Source organism: Entelurus aequoreus, linkage group LG11, assembly GCF_033978785.1.
Source record: "Entelurus aequoreus isolate RoL-2023_Sb linkage group LG11, RoL_Eaeq_v1.1, whole genome shotgun sequence".
Lineage (NCBI taxonomy): Eukaryota > Metazoa > Chordata > Actinopteri > Syngnathiformes > Syngnathidae > Entelurus > Entelurus aequoreus.
The window spans coordinates 60,688,662-60,708,516 of NC_084741.1; the positions used below are offsets into that span (position 1 = coordinate 60,688,662).

Genomic DNA, 19,855 nt, shown 5'->3' on the forward strand with positions numbered 1-19,855 from the left:
CTCTTGTTTGTCATTCACAAACGCAGTAGCAGGGAACAAATATCTAAGATATTTCTGCCATGGAAACAAGGGGCTGCATTTTCTTCAGAAAAATCAGCGTGTGTCTGTTTACACTTGCTAATATTACCGTAATTGTGCAGTACTTGGAAAACTTGCTCGGCTCATCTTTGTTTGACGTAAAATCACTTAGTCAGCCTTCATCTTAAATCTGCCTTGTGTTAGGCCTGGACACAGCGCCTCTGTGTCATTGATGTTTACAGTTGGTAGCTTCCAGCAGAAGCTACCTGCTGTACCTCTGTCTGTCAGAAGGATTTGCCTCAATCCATTACATGCTTGGATGCTGATAGGGTCTGTCAGGATGTGCTGCACGCCCAGAGATAATTAAGTTGAAGCACAAGGCTGGCCTAATCAAGCTCGGCAGGAGAAACATCCTCAAAGAGGGTTGTTTTGCAAAAGCGATATAAGTTGACAAGGTCCAATCTAATCGTGTCAGGAAGGACCACATGACTCCAGTGAGTGTTTTGGTTTGAGGTTATGCAATGGCAATAATCCAGAAAAAAAACGGAAAACTACACTAAATGTACCACGGATTAAAACTTCTGCAATGTGAATAGTAGGCATGCAATGATAATTTAATTTCACAATAACAACGTATTAGGTCACAGATATTTCTTTAGAGATTTTGATGTGTTATGTATTACTGTTGGAAATAACCATAATCAAATACCATTACAATAACAGTACAGCAGTTATAAATATAAACAAAAAGTGTTCATAATAAACAAATTATTAAACAATTTTATTATTAAAATAAGACTAATAAACTCAAGTGGTATAGTTATCAAAAACTGTGCCTATTTTTTTATTTTTTATTATTTATTTTATGTTGTGGTAAAAATAACTAGAATGCACATAATTAGGTCCCATGTTATAGTGTTGTTATTCTACAAGCTCCTGTTGTTATGTTAGTGTTTTACACCTCCTATATTAACTTACAATGCCTATAGTTTATTCAACACTGTCAGTAAGAAGCCACCATTGATGTTAATTAGTCACTGAATGAAGCCCTTTACAGGAGTACCTGTTGCTGTTTGGTTACACTGAACTGACTCAACGCTAAAATACTGATTGTAAGTGACTCCTTTATATTTAACTAAATTCTTCATGAAGTAACTTTCCACGAACATAATTTACCCCAGTTTTCATGTCTTACCTTTACTTTGGTGTGTAAAGATGCACCATATTGAACTTATTAAACCATTTAGCAGCAACTTTCTTTTGACCGGTTTTGTAAATGGGTGAGTCATTGTCTTCAATGATTCCCTCGTCCTTTTTTAAGTACCCAAAATGTTGTCACTCTGTAGACTTCAGCTTTTTTTTGTATTGGATTATTGTAGGTTTATGCACAATGATTTTTAGTACAATAATGTATATGTACGTAGATACCAGCATACAATACCCTGCCGACAGTATGATGTATTTCATTTCCTATGGTTAAAGGTGACCTGTTTTTGTTGTTACAATGTTTGTGTTTATGCACTTTGACGCGAGCTTGCTCATACTTTTTTGGCTGCTTCTGTTCGTGGGGTTTTGCAGTCTTTTTACGCTGTGATGTCAAAGCAAGGTGGACGTACTTTTTTTAGACATAAAGTGAAGCTCTCAGCTATAGGGTGAAGAGCACCTAACTCTCTGTGCAGGTGTACCTAATGTTGTGACCGAGTGAATCTATATACTGTATTGTTTATTTTCGACCGTGTGCAGGAACAAAATGGTGGTGACATCTTCACGGTATACACAACCCCTAGCTAAACTTGTGGTATCACTAGTTGAATTTTGCTTTGCAGGTTGGAGTCTTGTTATTGACAGATTTTCAATTGGATTGAGATCCGGTTTATTTGCAGGCCATGACATTGACCTTATGTATGTTTCTTCAAGGACAGTTTTTAGTTTTTGCTCTATGGCAAGATGCATTATCATTTAGAAAAATTGTATCATTTCAAACATTCCCAAACATCATTTCGATTGATGGAACAAGAAAAATGTCCAAAATGTCAACATAAACTTGTGCATTTATCTAAGATGTAATGACAGCCATCTCTCCAATGCAATTACCTGACATGCAGCTCCAACTAAACACTCCAAAGTGCTTCAAATTAAATATTTTGGCATCATATTCAGGCCACATAAGCAGGTAGTCCTGAATCCGATGGGAATCTGATCTTTTCAAATGTAACTGGAGTCTAAACTTAATCCGACCTGTATGTGATCTGAATGTGATTTTTTTCGTCGGCTTTGGGCGAGCTACATCACTCGTTTGCGCTGGAAAGACGAAGTCACCAGCGGAAATGGATATTTTATCACAACACCCAGTTTTGGTTTACATTTAAGACGGCCAAATTTTCGGTGCATCATTTGTCAATAGTGCACAAATAATAGGCTGTATGTAATACATACGAATATATATTTTGATACCAAAGAACAAGCGATTGCTGAAAGACCGGAATTGACGCTTTGGCGCATTTGCTTACATGTGAGTTGAAAAATAAGGCTCCCGTAAATCAACGCTGACGTCCATGTCTCCTCTGCTTAACAGCCATGAAAAGATTACAACTAGGGATGTCCGATAATATCAGACTGCCGATATTATCAGCCGATAAATGCTTTAAAATTTAATATCGGAAATTATCGGTATCTGTTTCAAAAAGTAAAATTTATGATTTTTAAAACGCAGCTGTGTACACGGACGGAGGGGGAAGTTCAGAGCGCCAATAAACCTTAAAGGCACTGCATTTGCGTGCCGGCTCAATCACATAATATCTACAGCTTTTCACACACACCAGTGAATGCCACGCATACTTGGTCAACAGCCATACAGGTCACACTGAGGGTGGCCGTATAAACAACTTTAACACTGTTACAAATATGCGCCACGCTGTGAACCTACACCAAACAAGAATGACAAACAGAGAACATCCGCACCGTAACACAACATAAACACAACAGAACAAATACCCACAACCCCTTGCAGCACTAACTCTTCCGGGACGCTACAATATACACCCCCCCGCTACCCCCCCCCCCCACACCTCAACCCCGCCCCCACCCCCAACCGCGCCCACCTCAACCTCCTCTTGCTCTCTCAGGGAGAGCATGTACCAAATTCCAAGCTGCTGTTTTGAGGCATGTTCAAAAAAATAATGCACTTTGTGACTTCAATAATAAATATGGCAGTGCCATGTTGGCATTTTTTTCCATAAATTTAGTTGATTTATTTTGGAAAACCTTGTTACATTGTTTAATGCATCCAGCGGGGCATCGCAACAAAATTAGGCATAATAATGTGTTAATTCCACGACTGTATATATCGGTATCGGTTGATATCGGTATCGGTAATTAAGAATTGGAAAATATCAGAATATCGGATATCGGCAAAAAAGCCATTATCGAACATCTCTAATTACAACCCTCCCAAATATATTACAGTTTATACATCCATTTATACATTATATTACTTTCCTTTACTTTTACCTAAAAAAACTAAATGTTTTAAGGTGTTGCGACTTATTTTATTTTGTAGTTGTAGCGACTTCTTCCCTTTGTTTTCACTTTATCAAAGTGCCCGTGCAAGTGACGTCGCGGCCACATTGGGTCCTGTGCGCGTTTACACTGGAGTCTTATAAAAATCACATTTTACTTGCAGTGTAAACAGTCAGCTGTAAAAAAATCACATCTCAAAGAAATCCGATTTGGGCCACTTTGGCCTGCAGTATAAACGTAGTCTAAATCACTTTGAAAATACATCTGAAAAAATTATAACAATACTTCATTTAAGTTCCGCAACCTGTATAATAACCAAACTCTATCAACATTGATATTGTAAAAACGAACACTGAGGAACTTTTTTGTTAGGATAGGAACAAATCGCCATGTTATGGCATTAGCCATAAGCTAGCCACCTACGGCAAGAGACAAGCTAGCAACTGCATCAACAATTGAATGGCTTTTGAGTTTGTAATGCACAACACAATGAGATAGGACAACAATCTCTACTGACTGAAAAACATGAAAAATCATATTACAGTGTCTGTAAAGTATTAGCCCTCATTTCATGTTTTGTTTTTACACAGCTGGCTTGACAGCGTATGTACTGTAGTGTATGCTGATGTGCTGCATGTATCATAAATAATATTATAGTGACTTAATCTATGGACAGTTGTCTGTTTGGTGAAGCTGACAGGGGATATTTCCAGTTGATTTGGGTAAGCACACCATTAATTTGGCATAGCTTGGCTCAAAGTTCCACATTTGCAGCGTGACCAAGTCACGCCGATGTCACTCTCCAGCGTTTTACCCACTGTTCATGCTGGCTTTTATAAGCAGCAGTTCATCCTCTGTATATTCAGCTTCAAAAAGATAAGTTTGTAAATCCTCATTTGTCCAAAAATAGTCTTCTTCGTTGTCTGTTTCCAAGCCTGCCATTATTAGAACACACTCGCGTTTTTTTCCGGAAGTAGGAACATACATTTGTTGCCAGAAGTCGGAAGTGCGCGACAATGGAAACGGAAATAAATGCGTCGAAGAAAGAAATTTTGGTATTGCTTAAAATGATCAAAATACGGTAAATATTGTACATATTACATATTGTTATGAACGTGTCTGTTACTACATTATATATAGACTTGCAGTGTGTATATAAAACGTTGGAGGGTTTTGAAGTTGTTTTACATGGCTTTGAAGGCTACAGTAGTGACTCCCATTTCTTGCAAGCGTTTTATATCATCTTTAAAATCCTAAAAAAAAAAAATACATGTGTGTTCTTGTCCCTCACAACGGTTGTGAACGATAAGCAAAATATTTAAAAAAGTGCAGTTCCCCTATAAACAGTGTACATTTTCAAAAGATACATTATGATACTTTTGCAGAAAGTAGGGCGTGGTTACATTTGCAATCTAAAAACGCCTCAAAAAACAAACATTTTGCGAACAGACTCAAAAAACGAGTTACAAAAGTGACTGTGGAGCCAAATTTACACCAAAGCATTTACAATACATACTATTTAGACCACAAGGAATTATTTTAAATGTAGATTAAAATCATAACGCACTGTAGGTCCCCTTTAATGCATGCTGCCCTTACAAATGACTCACACAAATAATCAGAGCCCTTAAAGATGTCAACAACAAGCATAGGCTGGTCCATACAGTGTTTCCTGCAGGATTGTCATGGTCTGACTTGCATAATTGGCCATGATGCATATGCATGTATATTTTATGCACGCTATGGGAGACAAAAAGCAATTTAAATACATTTAGAAGTGCAAAATAACTTTCTTCTGTCACTTCTTTTTGTGAGGGGTTTTGTCACAACCAAGACCGAGCTGCCCTTGGGTGCTCTTGGATAGGGGCAGTGGGCCCACACTGCCCCTATCCAGGCTGCTCGTTGAGAACTGATTAGTGCTTTCATGAAAATCTCCTGTCTCCACTTTCGGAGTCTCTAAAAGACCAGAGAAAGTTGCCATATTTGTCACTACTTATTTTATTTTTTTCAAAAGCACAATCTGTAGGGGTCTGACTACTCACTCCCCCCGCTATGTCTTCTTATTCACTGGCAGACCCGGTTTCTTATGAGGTGCGTTAAGAAGCAGAGTTACGATGCCATTTTCTTTACGTTGTTGTACTAGACCGGAGGTCAGCAACCCGCGGCTCTCTAGCCGCATGCGGCATTTTAGTGCGTGGCTCCCTGGAGCATTTTTAAAAAAGGATTACAAATGGAAAGAAATGGGGGAAAACGTTGTTTTTGTTTTTGTATGTTTTTTGTTTGAGGACAAACATGACACAAACCTTCCCAATTATTTGAAATCCCACTGTTTAATATGTTTGTGTGTATGCTTTATTTATGAGAGTATTTGGTGAACACGGTTTTGTCCTACAAATTTCGCCGGTTCTTAAACTCACCATAGTGTGGACTGTGATGCAACAGTTTGTTTACATGTCAAATCTTCCACTCCTTCTTTGTCTCATTTTGTCCACCATAAGTTTTATGCTGTGCGTGAATGCACGAAGGTGCGCTTTGTTGATGTTATTGACTTGTTGGAGTGCTAGTCAGGCATATTTGGTCAGTGCATGACTGCAAGCTAATCAATGCTAACATGCTATTTAGGCTAGCTGTATGTACATATTGCATCATTATGCCTCATTTGTAGGTATATTTGAGCTCATTTAATATCCTTTACTTGTATCCTCTTTGTATATAATTTAATTTTTCATGTCTCTGGACACATTTCAGATAGTTGTTTGTGTGCCATGTTGTTCCAGACCACAGCAAATATTACCTAGCTTGCCAAAATTTTTAATAAATATATTAAAAGAAGACACCCTGCCGTTTCCTTTTAACTTGGACACACACATCTATACTTTTTGGCCATTAAAAGCCAGTAATTTCCAGGAGTTATCTCACCTTCTGAGTAGCCTCTGATTTACTAATGGTTTCTAATGTTGTAAAAATGTGTAGAATAAATATTACATTTCAACATTTCTGTCAACAAAGATTTGCTTCAGCCTGCGACACATGTTGTTGGCATCCGGAAGTCTCGGAAGACAATGGATTGGCGCCCCTTGGATATGTTTTAGTTGGTCATGCAGTGTCTGCTGTGGCTGTACAGACCCACACGGGAGTGACCGTCTCTGTTGCACTTGGTGCATTTGTAGGTCGAGTCAGCTACAGGATGTAGTTGCTTGCTCTTTCTCTGAGCTCGCTTCCCATCTGCAAGCTGGCGGAGTTTTGCCTCGCCAGCTTTCAGTCCAGTGTTCACGGTGTGTCTCCAGCTGGATCTGTCCTGAGCAAGCTCTTCCCAGGGTTTCTGGTCCATGTCGAGCGCTTTCAGGTCACGCTTGCAGACATCCTTGAAGTGGAGATGTGGCCGTCCCGTTGTCCTCTTGCCGGAGGCAATATCTGCTTAGAGGATGTCTTTGGGGATCCGGCCATCGTCCATTCGACGCACATGACCCAAGCATCGAAGGTGACGCTGACGGAGGAGAGTGACCCTGCTGGGAATCTTGGCTTGCATCAGCACCTCGTTGTTTGTCACACCATCGATCCATGTAATCCTGAGTATGCGACGGAGGCAGCGCGTGTGAAAGGCACTTAGCCTCTTCTCCTGCAAGGAGTACAGAGTCCAGGATTCGCTGGCGTACAAGAGAGTGCTTAGCACACAGGGACGATACACAGGGATCTCTGTGTTTATTGTCAGCATGCTGTTGTTCCACACTCTTTGCGACAACCTGGCCAAGGTTTGCCGATCCTCTTGTTGATCTCTGTTTCCAGTGAGAGGTTGTCAGTGATGGTGGAGCCAAAGTATGTGAACTGGCTGACGACCTCTAGTTCATAGTCGTTGATGGTGATACAGGGTGGTTCAGCATCTTGGGCCATCACATTTGTCTTCTTCAGATTGATAGTCAGGCTGAACTCGTCGCATACCTTTGCAAAGCGGTCCATCAGGCTCTGTAGCTCTTCTTCTGTGTGGGTGGCCAGAGCAGCATCATCTGCAAACAGCATGTCTCTGATGGTTACCTCCCGGACCTTGCTCTTTGCTTTTAGGCGAGCCAGGTTGAACAGTCGGCCGTCTGACTGAGTGTGGAGGAAAAACTCCCTCGGTCGACGATCCGAAGGCGTGCTTCAGCAGAACGGCAGAGAAGATGCCGAAGTGAGTGGGAGCGAGGACACAGCCCTGTTTGACGCCACTGCGGATGTCGAAGGCATCGGACGTCTAGCGGTCATATTGAACTGTGCCTTTCATGCCGTCATGGAACGACTTGATCATGCTCAGGAGTCTCGGTGGGCAGCCAATCTTCGCTAGGACTGTGAAGAGCCCATCCCTGCTGACAAGGTTGAACACTTTGGTCAGGTCTATGAAGGCCAGAAAGAGGGGCTTGTGCTGCTCTCTGCACTTTTCTTGCAGTTGCCTGATGGTGAAGACCACGTCAATGGTTGATCTTTGCGAGCGGAACCCGCACTGTGAATCTGGGTACACTCTATCAGCAAGCTTCTGTAGTCTGTTCAGGAGGACTGTTCAGCCTGCGATACATAGTCATTTTGATAGTAGGCTATTATTGCTAATATAGACACTTACGTCATGTGTTGCCTTTATTATAACACTTATATACTGCTTTCGATTTTTTGCTGCTCCAGACAGATTTGTTTTTTGTATTTTTGGTCCAAAATGGCTCTTTCAATGTTTGCCTGTGATAAAATGGCAACCAAGGTAATCAAAAAGGTTAACCAACGAACGAGATTTCTCTACAGAATTTCCTCTCTGGTCAACAAAAGCACCTTGAGGATTCTGGCGGGAACTCTCGTGCAACCCTTTTTCGATTACGCATGCACCTCCTGGTACCCTAGCACCTCCAAAACCCTCAAATCTAAACTCCAAACATCTCAGAACAAGCTAGTCAGGTTACTTCTAGACCTCCACCCCAGATCCCACCTCACTCCTACCCACTTCTCTAAAGTGGGCTGGCTCAAGGTGGAGGACAGAGTTAAACAACTTGCACTGAGCCTAGTCTATAAAATCCGCTACACCTCCCTGATACCGAAGTACATGTCAAACTACTTCCTTAACGTAAATGACCGCCATAACCACAACACCAGGGGGTGCTCCACTAACCACGTTAAACCCAGATTCCGAACTAACAAAGGTCTTAACTCATTCTCTTTCTATGCCACATCAATGTGGAATGCGCTCCCAACAGGTATAAAAGAAAGGGCATCTCTATCCTCCTTCAAAACCGCAATAAAAGTTCACCTCCAGGCAGCTACAACCCTAAACTAACACCCTCCCCGGATTGCTAATAATCAAATGTAAACAATCAAATGCAGATTCTTTTTCTTATGCCTTCTGATCTCTCTCTCTCTCTCTCTCTCTCTCTCTCTCTCTCTCTCTCTCTCTCTCTCTCTCTCTCTCTCTCTCTCTCTCTCTCTCTCTCTCTCTCTCTCTCTCTCTCTATGTCCACTACTTGATGTCCATATCCCCCCACCCCACCCCCCCTCCACACTCCTGATTGTAAATAATGTAAATAATTCAATGTGATTATCTTGTGTGATGACTGTATTATGATGATAGTATATATGATAGTATATATCTGTATCATGAATCAATTTAAGTGGACCCCGACTTAAACAAGTTGAAAAACTTATTCGGGTGTTACCATTTAGTGGTCAATTGTACGGAATATGTGCTTCACTGTGCAACCTACTAATAAAAGTCTCAATCAACCAATCAATGGGTTGCCGACCCCTGTACTAGACAAACAACCTTCCTCAAACAGTCCCATTATAATGTATTTATGGAGAAGACAAACAGGTAGTGCCAAATCGAACTGTTGGCATCATGACATGTCATGACAGCATGACATTCCTTTATTACTTTAGCATTAGTGTGGAAATATTTTAGACAAGAACATGGCAACAAAAACAATTGGATATGCTCTGGCCAGAAACAAAATTTCCTTTTTAAAGCAAATTAATGTTTTGTTTGCATTAAGTTTGTTATTTAGGAGAAACTAGACCTCACTTTTGTTGCGCCTTGTCCTCAAATGACTTTCTTCATGTTTTACTGTAGTTCCGTGCAAGTTAGCTAAGTGGCATCGTGCAGAAAATATTTGTTTATCTTTTCTAAAGGTGCAGTTTGCTGCGGGCTCCAAATTTATTTTTCTATTTTTTTCCCAAACAGAAAAATATAACAACTCCACCAATGGCTGGCATATGTAACAGGACATACTTAACACATAAATGTATGTTTTTATAACAATTACAAGTCCATTTTTGGGAATTGCCTTTTGGCCTGAATGAAATGATTACCGTTCATAGCTGTCAAACACGGATGTCACGGTTGCAGTGTTGCTGATAAACAGTTGAGTAAGATCGTACGTTTTTCCCAAATACTACTTTGGTAACGTACAGTTGTCCTGCTGCACCGCTGGGGCGCATGTTGCATGGTGTACCAGGAAAAGGGTGAGTAGTATTGATTGGACTCCTTTGCACCTTTAATGGCTGCCAGTTCCAATAGATTTGTTCAGATCTTTTATAGTTTACCATGTGTATATATCAAAATGATTACTGGATGCCTAAAAGCTTGGTTTATTGCATTTTTTTTAGTTCTGTTAAACCCTGTGTGTCATCATTTTACATCCCTGCAAAACTGTAACAAGTGAAAGGATGAGTCACTTTTTAAAAGCAGAGAATTAGGTAATAGAACATGTCTCCTTTTATAAAATTCTCACCACATACTTTAAAATAAGATAAATCACACATTAATAATCTAAATGTTACATAATTGACCTCATATATTTGCACCCCTTTTACAGCGAGATTGTATTATTAATGATATTTTATCTCAATGTCCGATTGTTATTTTTTTGATGGGATTTACAACAGTGTTTCCCTCTTTTTATTTGGTCTTTTATAATCCCTATTAATCCTATTTATTGCGTTAAGAATTATACATCCCGACTTGGTGTAATACAGTGTCACAACACTTAATCTTAGCACATGGCTCTATTTATAACTATTAATGGGTACATTTCACATTTGAACCGATACACTGCCAATACCAGGGAATCAATACCGGTACTCCAATTACTTTTGTGTGTGTTCATGTTGTAGTAAATGTTAATTGTTAGATAATACAATTGTTGTGTATCAGAGAAGGGAAGGAGGCGACAACCAGGGCAGGACTGCGGTTTTCAAGGTTTATTTTAAACCTTTGATGAATACGTGGCGTGTGTATGCTACTCAAAGTGAATGAGTGTTGACTATGTGTAATATTAATAATGTAAATGTTACCATGAGTTGTTGTCAGCAAATGTTGGTTGTATCTTTCGTCGTTATCCAAAGGGGCAAGGCGAAGAGGCAGTTCATGGACAGGCAAGAGGTCGTGGGCAAGAGCAGGGCAGCGTGGTCTGGTTCCGAGCAGGGAGGTCGTGGATCGGGGAGAGCAGTCAGGAATCCGGATGGGTATGGAGTGACAAGGCACGATCACGGAGGACAGGGGAGTCACTGTGGAAATACAAAAGGGCATGAACCAGGAGGAAAACACGGAGAGATAGAGCAACCACAAGGACGAGGAAATCACTGGGAAAAGGGAATGCCAGACGTGATGCTTACTGGAAGGTTAGCGACGTTCTGGCAAAGGTTCCTCGGGTCCGCTGGTCTTTATGCCGCTCCCCCTCGTCAAGTCCAGGTGCGCTGATCATTGATTGCTTGCAGGCTTGTTGCTGTGTGGGCGTGTTGTGCTCAGCACGAGCAGAGGTGTGTCTGAGCATGCTGCCAGCAGAGGGGTTAGCAGAGGTGCCTGCAGCTGCAGAGGAAACGTGGGTTCGACTCCGCGTCAACAACAATGTCATTTTTTAATTTAATATTGAGCTGATTATGATTATTGTTTTCTTGCAAATATGAGTCTCATTTGCAAGTACTGTGCATGCAGTTGCGTAGTTGGCATTGCAGATTAAAAAACTTTTGAGAAGCAGTGTCCTCCACAGTGGACATAATTATATCAGTTTGGAAAATGCCGTTTCTCAGAAACGTAAACTTACAATTTAACTTTTAATAATGCAAATACCTCACAAATTGATGTTCAGCTTCGCTGGTTTCAAACATCTTTTCTGGGTGTCGGTTGATGAGGTGACGACTTGTCCAGTCCAGGGTGTACACAGCCTTGCGCTCAAGTGCAGCTGGATAGGCTCCAGCTTCCTTGCGACTTACAGAGACAAACGGGGAGAAAATTGGATGGATGGTTTGAGGATTTATCAAGTAGCGTTTCAATGTTCTCTTTTCCCGCGGTGTTGTTTTTACGTGTGATTTCCCTTTGTGCGCGTGACCATCTGGCTCTGTGTCGCCTTGGATACGCTCGAGACGAAAGTGGCAGGCTTTGCTTTGCAGAATGCATACTTTCTTACCTACGCCAAATAGGTTATGTTTTTGCCAGGGTTTGTGTTTGTTAGCAACATAACTCAAACAGTCATGGATGGCTTTTGATGATTTTTTTCAGGAAAAAAAACAATTCCTCTCATCTACTACGAACACACTTCACTTCCTGCTTAAGGCGTTTCCACGCCCCTCTCCTTGTCGACCATGCAGTGTGCAGAGGATTCTGGGAGATGTTTTTATTTTTTATAACTAAAACACCAAGTTTTGGTTCGATATTGTCACGCGTCACGTAATAATTGTAAAGACTTTGAAACCGAAATACCGCGGTATTTACAATACCCTTACACCCCTAATGTTTAATGAGCGGTACGTGATGTCATGTAAATCCAAGCAATTGACTACATTATGTTGCTTAGGGCTGCAACTATTTTGATAGTCGACTCGTCATCAACTATTATAACGATTAGTCGACTAATCGGAGTATAAAGCGTACACATATAATCAGTGGCCCTTATTTAGCCATTGACTTCTAAATTAAGCTTGAGACATTTTTAGGCACATGTGCTTACGAACAACAAATATGACTAATTCATTCATAAATATGTATTTATACTGTAACTGTGCAGCTCATTTGGCTGTTACAAAAATAAAAATAACTTGAACTTTTATCCATTTAAAAACAAAGACAGGCAAAGTGCTAAAACAAAAACAAGTATAATTGTTTTATGTAAAAAAAGACATTTAAAATAGTAGCAATAACAAATGATAAAACCCCAAAACTATGTAACTTGTCCAAAAAGAAACAAGCATTTTGTGAGGATGTGTTTAAAAAGCTGCACACGGGTATAATATTCATTAACTCCTGGCATTTTTAGGAATTTATTAGCCTCAATGCATAGAATTGTATCATTGATTAGTTCCTAACATTTTAGCTAGCGAACAGATAATGTTTAATCTTGTGATAATAGCGCATTAGTGCATTTAGTTCCTGTGTGTGCGTGTGTGTGTGTGTGTGTGTGTGTGTGTGTGTGTGCGCGTGTGTGTGCGTGTGTGTGTGTGTGTGTGTGTGTGTGTGTGTGTGTGTGTGCACGCGTGCAATTAATGTTTGATTGTAAAGTGTATCTTAGTTGTAGTTTTTGGTCTTTTGTATTTTTTAGTATTTGCAGGTGTTGCCATGTAAAATCGCTAATGCTATTTAGTAGCCTGTAAATGGCAAAGCCAATGTAAATGAGCATCAAGCTAGCACATTTTGCAAAAGTGGATCTTTACTGTACATTAAATCGTTTCATATCAGGCATACTTGCTTTGTTGGCAATTTAATATTGCAACATTACCTGGACACAGTTTGGCTGAGTCTGTTCTAAGTGACGTTTGAGTGCTTGTTTCCATGTCAAGTGTTTGAGCAGGTGCATACTCTGGACATGACATCACAGGCAATAAAGTATCGAAAATATTTTATCGTAGGATTTTACGTTCCGACTGAATTTGATCTGTACATATGAAATGACCAAATTCGGTACCCATCCGTATATACACTATGTTGCCAAAAGTATTTGGCCACCCATCCAAATGATCAGAATTAGGTGTCCTAATCACTTGGCCCGGCCACAGGTGTATAAAATCAAGCACTTAGGCATGGAGGCTGTTTCTATAAACATTTGTGAAAGAATGGGCCGCTCTCAGGACCTCAGTGATTTCCAGCGTGGAACTGTCATAGGATGCCACCTGTGCAACAAATTCAGCTGTAAAATGTCCTCGCTCCTAAATATTCCAAAGTCAACTGTCTTCTTTATTATAAGAAAAGTGAAGAGTTTGGGAACAACAGCAACTCAGCCACGAAGTGGTAGGTCACGTAAACTGACAAGGGACAGAGGGGTCAGTGATTGCTAAAGCGCATAGTGCAAAGAGCTGCCGACTTTCTGCACAGTCAGTTGCTACAGAGCTCCAAACTTCATGTGACCTTGCAATTAGCCCACGCACAGTACGCAGAGAGCTTCATGGAATGGGTTTTCATGGCCAAGCAGCTGCATCTAAGCCATACATCACCAAGTCCAATGCAAAGCGTTGGATGCAGTGGTGTAAAGCACGTCGCCACTGGACTCTAGAGCAGTGGAGATGCGTTCTCTGGAGTGATGAATCACGCTTTTCCATCTGGCAATCGGATGGACGAGTCCTGGTTGGGAGGTTGTATTTCGCACTGCATTGTGCCGACTGTGAAATTTGGTGGCGGAGGAATAATGGTGTGGGGTTGTTTTTCAGGAGTTGGGCTTGGCCCCTTAGTTCCAGTGAAATGAACCAGGATACCAAAACATTTTGGACAATTCCATGCTCCCAACCTTGTGGGAACAGTTTGGAGCGGGCCCCTTCCTCTTCCAACATGACTGTGCACCAGTGCACAAAGCAAGGTGCATAAAGACATGGATGACAGAGTCTGGTGTGGATAAACTGAACTGGCCTGCACAGAGTCCTGACCTGAACCCGATAGAACACCTTCGGGATGAATTAGAACGGAGACTGAGAGCCAGGCCTTCTCGACCAACATCAGTGTGTGACCTCACCAATGCGCTTTTGGAAGAATGGTGGAAAATTCCTACAAACACACTCCGCAACCTTGTGGACAGCCTTCCCAGAAAAGTTTAATCTGTAATAGCTGCAAAAGGTGGACCGACATCATATTGAACCCTATGGGTTAGGAATGGGATGGCACTTCAAGTTCATATGTGAGTCAAAGCAGGTGGCCAAATACTTTTGACAATATAGTGTATAACATGTTCAAATCTATGATCCACTGAATAATCATGGAAGCGGTGAAGAAGCTACTGTCTTCGTTTACCTGGAGATTTAATTGTGCATACAGTTTCCTTTTCACCTGGTGAATTGTTAGTAGTTTCCTGTGTCGTGCTACTTTGTTAACCTTTCCCCCTTCATTCAGCCGCCCTCCGCTCCCAGCCTGTGTGTTGGAATAGGAGAACACAGTTGTGCGGGTGTTGTCAATGAGATTTAGTGTACGCGCGTGCAGGCTCGTCTGTCCGACTTGTGTGCGTGGAGATGAAGTTAGACGGGGCAGAGTTAGGCACTTCAATCACTCAATTCTCCTTTCCTTCCCCCTGGGCCTCCTCTCATCTCATTACAGACAGGAGAAGGTGAGAAGTGAGGCCTGCATAGACCTCCACATTAATTATTGAATCCGGTCTTCTTTTACTCCAGCTCCTCATCTCCAGTCTCTGATAACCTTTACGTAGAAGACCAGAGGCTAACTCACAGCCATTATGGGAGGTATATGGGCGGTTTGGGTTCAGAAGACGATTACTGCAGCATGTGTGGTAATGACACAGGCGGATGCATTTTAAAATGGCGTTTAATTGCTTGATTCATGTTCATAATGGTTGCCGTTGTGATAAGGTTTTGAAAAATAATTACTTTATTGGTTTCCACTGTATTGTTGTGCTTGCAGGGTTTATGCTGTGCTCATTGCCTCCTCGTCCGGTCAGTCAATTTGAATAGCTCAGTTGGTTGCCTGTTAATGGAGGTCAGCGTGGCTAAGTTATGCAGAAAACCTCAGGGCGAAATTACAGTGACGCAGAGAATCTCACCAATGTCTTCTTGTTTCCTCTGCCCCTGTGTGTGTGTGTACGGTGCAGGTTTGAGGAGCCAACATTAAGTGGAGACCATCTCAAAAGCTCTGAGGAGGAGAAAGAGGACGCCGCCAACATGTTCAGCATCAAAAGGTCAGCACAATGTTTACTTCTTCTATCTAGGCTACAGCTGATAATCCCTCAAATGTGTGTGGATCCCTAAATCAGACACTATGTGAAGCTTCATGAGCTTAGTTTAACGTTCTGTGTCCTCATGTACACATTTTCTATTTTTCATGTGGCTTGTTCGTTTGCGTGCATCATTTATGACTTTGGTGTTTGTGGATGTTGCCTGTGAGCTAGAAACTGCAGTGTAAGGTGGGGTCAGTCCATGTTAAATACGTAAGACTATATGTTGTTGTTGCCTCTGCCAGGGAGAAGATCATGTTTCCATCAGTTTATGGTGAGGTCTTTAGCTTGTTCCGTGTGCATTTTGGTGTGGCATCCTCTTCACACAAACAGATATAAATAATAATGTGAACATGCTGTATATATATATATATATATATATATATATATATATATATATATATATATATATATATATATATATATATATATATATATATATATATATATATTTATATTTATATATATATATATATATTTATTTATATATATATATACATACATACAGTCGTGGCCAAAAGTTTACATACTATTGTAAAGAGCATATTGTCATGGCTGTCTTGAGTTTCCAATAATTTCTACAACTCTTATTTTTTTCTGATAGAGTGATTGGAGCACACACTTGTTTGTCACAAAAAACATTCCTGAAGTTTGGTTCTTTTACGAATTTATTATGGGTCTACTGAAAATGTGACCAAATCTGCTGGGTCAAAAGTATACATACAGCAATGTTAATATTTGGTTACATGTCCCTTGGCAAGTTTCACTGCAATAAGGCGCTTTTGGTAGCCATCCACAATCTTCTGGCGAGCTTCTGGTTGAATTTTTGACCACTCCTCTTGTCAAAATTGGTGCAGTTCAGCTAAATTTGTTGGTTTTCTGACATGGACTTGTTTCTTCAGCATTGTCCACACGTTTATGTATATATATATATATATATATATATATATATATATATATATGTACATTGAAGATCGCTGTCCACGGGTATATCTTGGATACATTAAAGGCATTTTATGCAAAATGACTTCAATGCAAAACTAACTTTGTCTTACTTGATGGTACCTGTATATGTGTATCTGGGATCTGCTTAAGTCCCTAAAATTGAAATCAAACCGTGGAGGCGTTGCAGAGATATTTATTGAACATGCAATCTTGCCTTCATTCCTACTTCTTTTAAACTGTCTGTTTGGAATTTTTTTCAAGTGTGACGTCTTGTTCATGTGTCACATCAGTGGGTTATCCATATACGGTAGACATTTACCCAGACAGGGGCAAATATGACTACATTTCCACAAGTCAGTAGTTTGGCAAGGCATAGCAGATTACTGCATGAGCTCCCGCCGTAATTAGCATGACATCATCGTCACAGGACAACGTGTACTGTAACTCCTTTTTGTAATAAAAACGTCTTGTTTGAAACCTCCTTTATTTTTCTCCTTGTCTGCAGTGCCCCCCAGGTTGTTTTTTTTTTTTTTACAGCTGTCTTATGAAAAGCTGTTTGGACAATTCATTCATCAAAATGTCATGCAAGGAAACATGCAATTACTTCTTCTTCTTCCTGCACTTTATAATTTATACAAATTAGCTAGAATTAAACCAAATGCTAACATCAGTTGCTAATGTGAGGCAATTATACATTTACTTCCCACTGTAACACAAATGTAATACATTTCCGTCCACCTACCAAGTGCCATCAGTGTGCATGCATCAGTGCCCATGCATAAATGCCTGACTATACCATAAGATGGTCTTTATTTTTTTGGGGAAGATCGATATTGGCATTCTTACTGATTACTTATGTTACTGATACTGGGTGTATTTAACACAAAATAAATACAATCATGTGTGCTTACGGACTGTATCCCTGCAGACTGTATTGATCTATATTGATATATAATGTATATATTGTGTTTTTTATGTTGATTTCATTAAAAAAAAAAAAAAAAAATTTTTTTTTAAAATTTCTTGTACCAATCGGTCCACGGACCGGTACCGGGCCACGGACCGGTACCGGGCCACGGCCCGGTGGTTGGGGACCACTGCTCAAAGCGTCTCGACAGACGTTACAATATTGAACAATGATGACGAAAACTGTTTTCTCTGTCGTGTCCGTGTGTCGAAAATTGTTATGCGCTTAGTTTTTAATTGGATTTTGTGCGTGGCATAGATTTTCCGTGCACAGAGGACGCCTGAGCAGTGCGCAATTGCACAGGCGCGCACCTTAGAGGGAACGTTTTTGTTTAGATCAGGGGTGTCAAACACATTTTAGATCGGGGGCCACATGGAGAAAAATCTACTCCCAAGTGGGCCGGACTGGTAAAATCACAGCACGATAACTTAAAAATAAAGACAACTTCAGATTGTTTTCTTTGTTTAAAAATAGAACAAGCACATTGTGAAATTGTACACATTATAATGTTGTTGTTTATTTTTACACTTACATGTTGCGATTAATAGTATTCTATCTTTATTTGTCGTTATTTGTATTTTCTGAATAAAAGATGTGATAATGTTCATCAGTCAACTCATTGGTGTTCATTTTCAATCTGTCACTATAAAAAAATTATATCAAAATCAAATTTCAGTATGTTATTTATGTAGTTTGCTCATTTTCCTTGACTGATGCGCTAACATCATATAGTTTAGTTTGTACATATGTAGCATCATCTACAAAGATGCAAAGAATTGCTATTGCGACATCCAGTGGACACATTTAGAACAGCTGATTCTTTCATTCAAAAATTTCAGGTTAATTTTTATACTGAGCAAACTCATCCCGCGGGCCGGAAAAAAACTGTTTGCGGGCCTGATAAGGCCCTCGGGCCGTACGTTTGACACCCATGATCTAGATGGATGTGAGATACTGCAGCTGAAATGTAAAAAATAAACATTTTGGCCATTAATGCCAAAGTACCACCATAAGGAAGTAATTCCAGTTTTCAATATTTGGTATTTAAGGACATGTCAACACTATAAGAACAAAAAAAGGGAATCTGTTGCATTCCACGGATAATAATGATGACTGTTGAGTGCCTTCATGACGCTGCATCCAGTATCCACCTGTCTCCTCACCGAGTGTGTGATCATCACACTGTGTGTGAGAAGATGATTAAACCAAGCCAGCACTTTGTCTTCTGGGAGCTGTCTCAGCACAGCAGATGACACCGATACGGTCAAAATGACTGTAATAGTTTGCTATCTGCAAATTCAAAGCCTCCAAATAGCATTTGCGTTTTTGCTGAATGTGAAACAATTCTTTTTTTTTTCTTCTTGTAAACTGCTGAAAGAACCAAAACGCGGAAGAGGAAATCTGTATAGCTGTCAGAGATTGCAAATGGCTGGTGTTGCTTTAATTTGCAAATTCTCAATATTGGTAATGCTCATGTGTTCCCTCCAGGCGGTGTTATACATGCAATATAGGAGTGTGATTCAACTTTTAATTAAAATGTAATCATAACATAGCAAGTTATGTTGTATGAAGGCAAGATGGTAATAATACAGGCAAAGTGTACATTCTATGTGCTCCTACCAGTCCCTCTAAACCCTCTAATGTAATCTGTTTCACTTTAATGAATAAAACGGAGAGTGCAGCGTTTTTACAGCTTGTTTTTGCCTGCATGGGCTCATTAAAATGTAACTGGAGTGCTGTTTGAACAGAGTGACGCCACCGCAGTTGTCATTGTGGTTATTGCCCTTGTAATAACTGCTCTATAGCATGCTTCCCTAAATCTGCCTCATTACAAAATAAGACCTAAATCGAACACAATCTCACACACTGTGTTCTGCGTCCTTACCAAAGACGGCTCATCAACTACGTAAGACTCAAAGTGGTGGGCCAGCGAGCGTCTGTTGTCATAGCGTTCTGCCTTTCTCGGAGAACCACCATTCCATGTTATGTAGATCACAAGGAAGTGTTCTAAATGTAAAAATGTTTTAATATATATATATTTTTTTAAACTCTCCATTGTGTGCCACCACACGGATTGCGACAGGCAGGCAACACCGCCCTCATGTGTGCTCTATTTCAGGGGCGGTTCGTAAAATCTGTCTGCGTATTTAAAGTTCTGGGCACTCCATGCGGTCAGGCTTTCATCAGTTTTTATTAATTACACTTACCGTATTTCCTTGAATAGCCGCAGGGGCGCTAATTAATTTAAAACCTCCTG

At 40.4% G+C, this 19,855-nt stretch overlaps 1 protein-coding gene across 1 annotated transcript in view; it reads left to right on the forward strand.

Moving 5' to 3' along the window:
- oxr1a (oxidation resistance 1a) overlaps positions 1 to 19,855 on the forward strand; it is a 341,369-nt gene that overhangs the window by 33,101 nt on the left and 288,413 nt on the right. The window contains exon 2 of the mRNA XM_062063682.1: positions 15,564 to 15,650. Within this exon, the coding sequence (XP_061919666.1) occupies positions 15,634 to 15,650 (17 nt within the window). The 5' untranslated portion in view covers positions 15,564 to 15,633. The remainder of the gene's footprint in view (positions 1 to 15,563; positions 15,651 to 19,855) is intronic.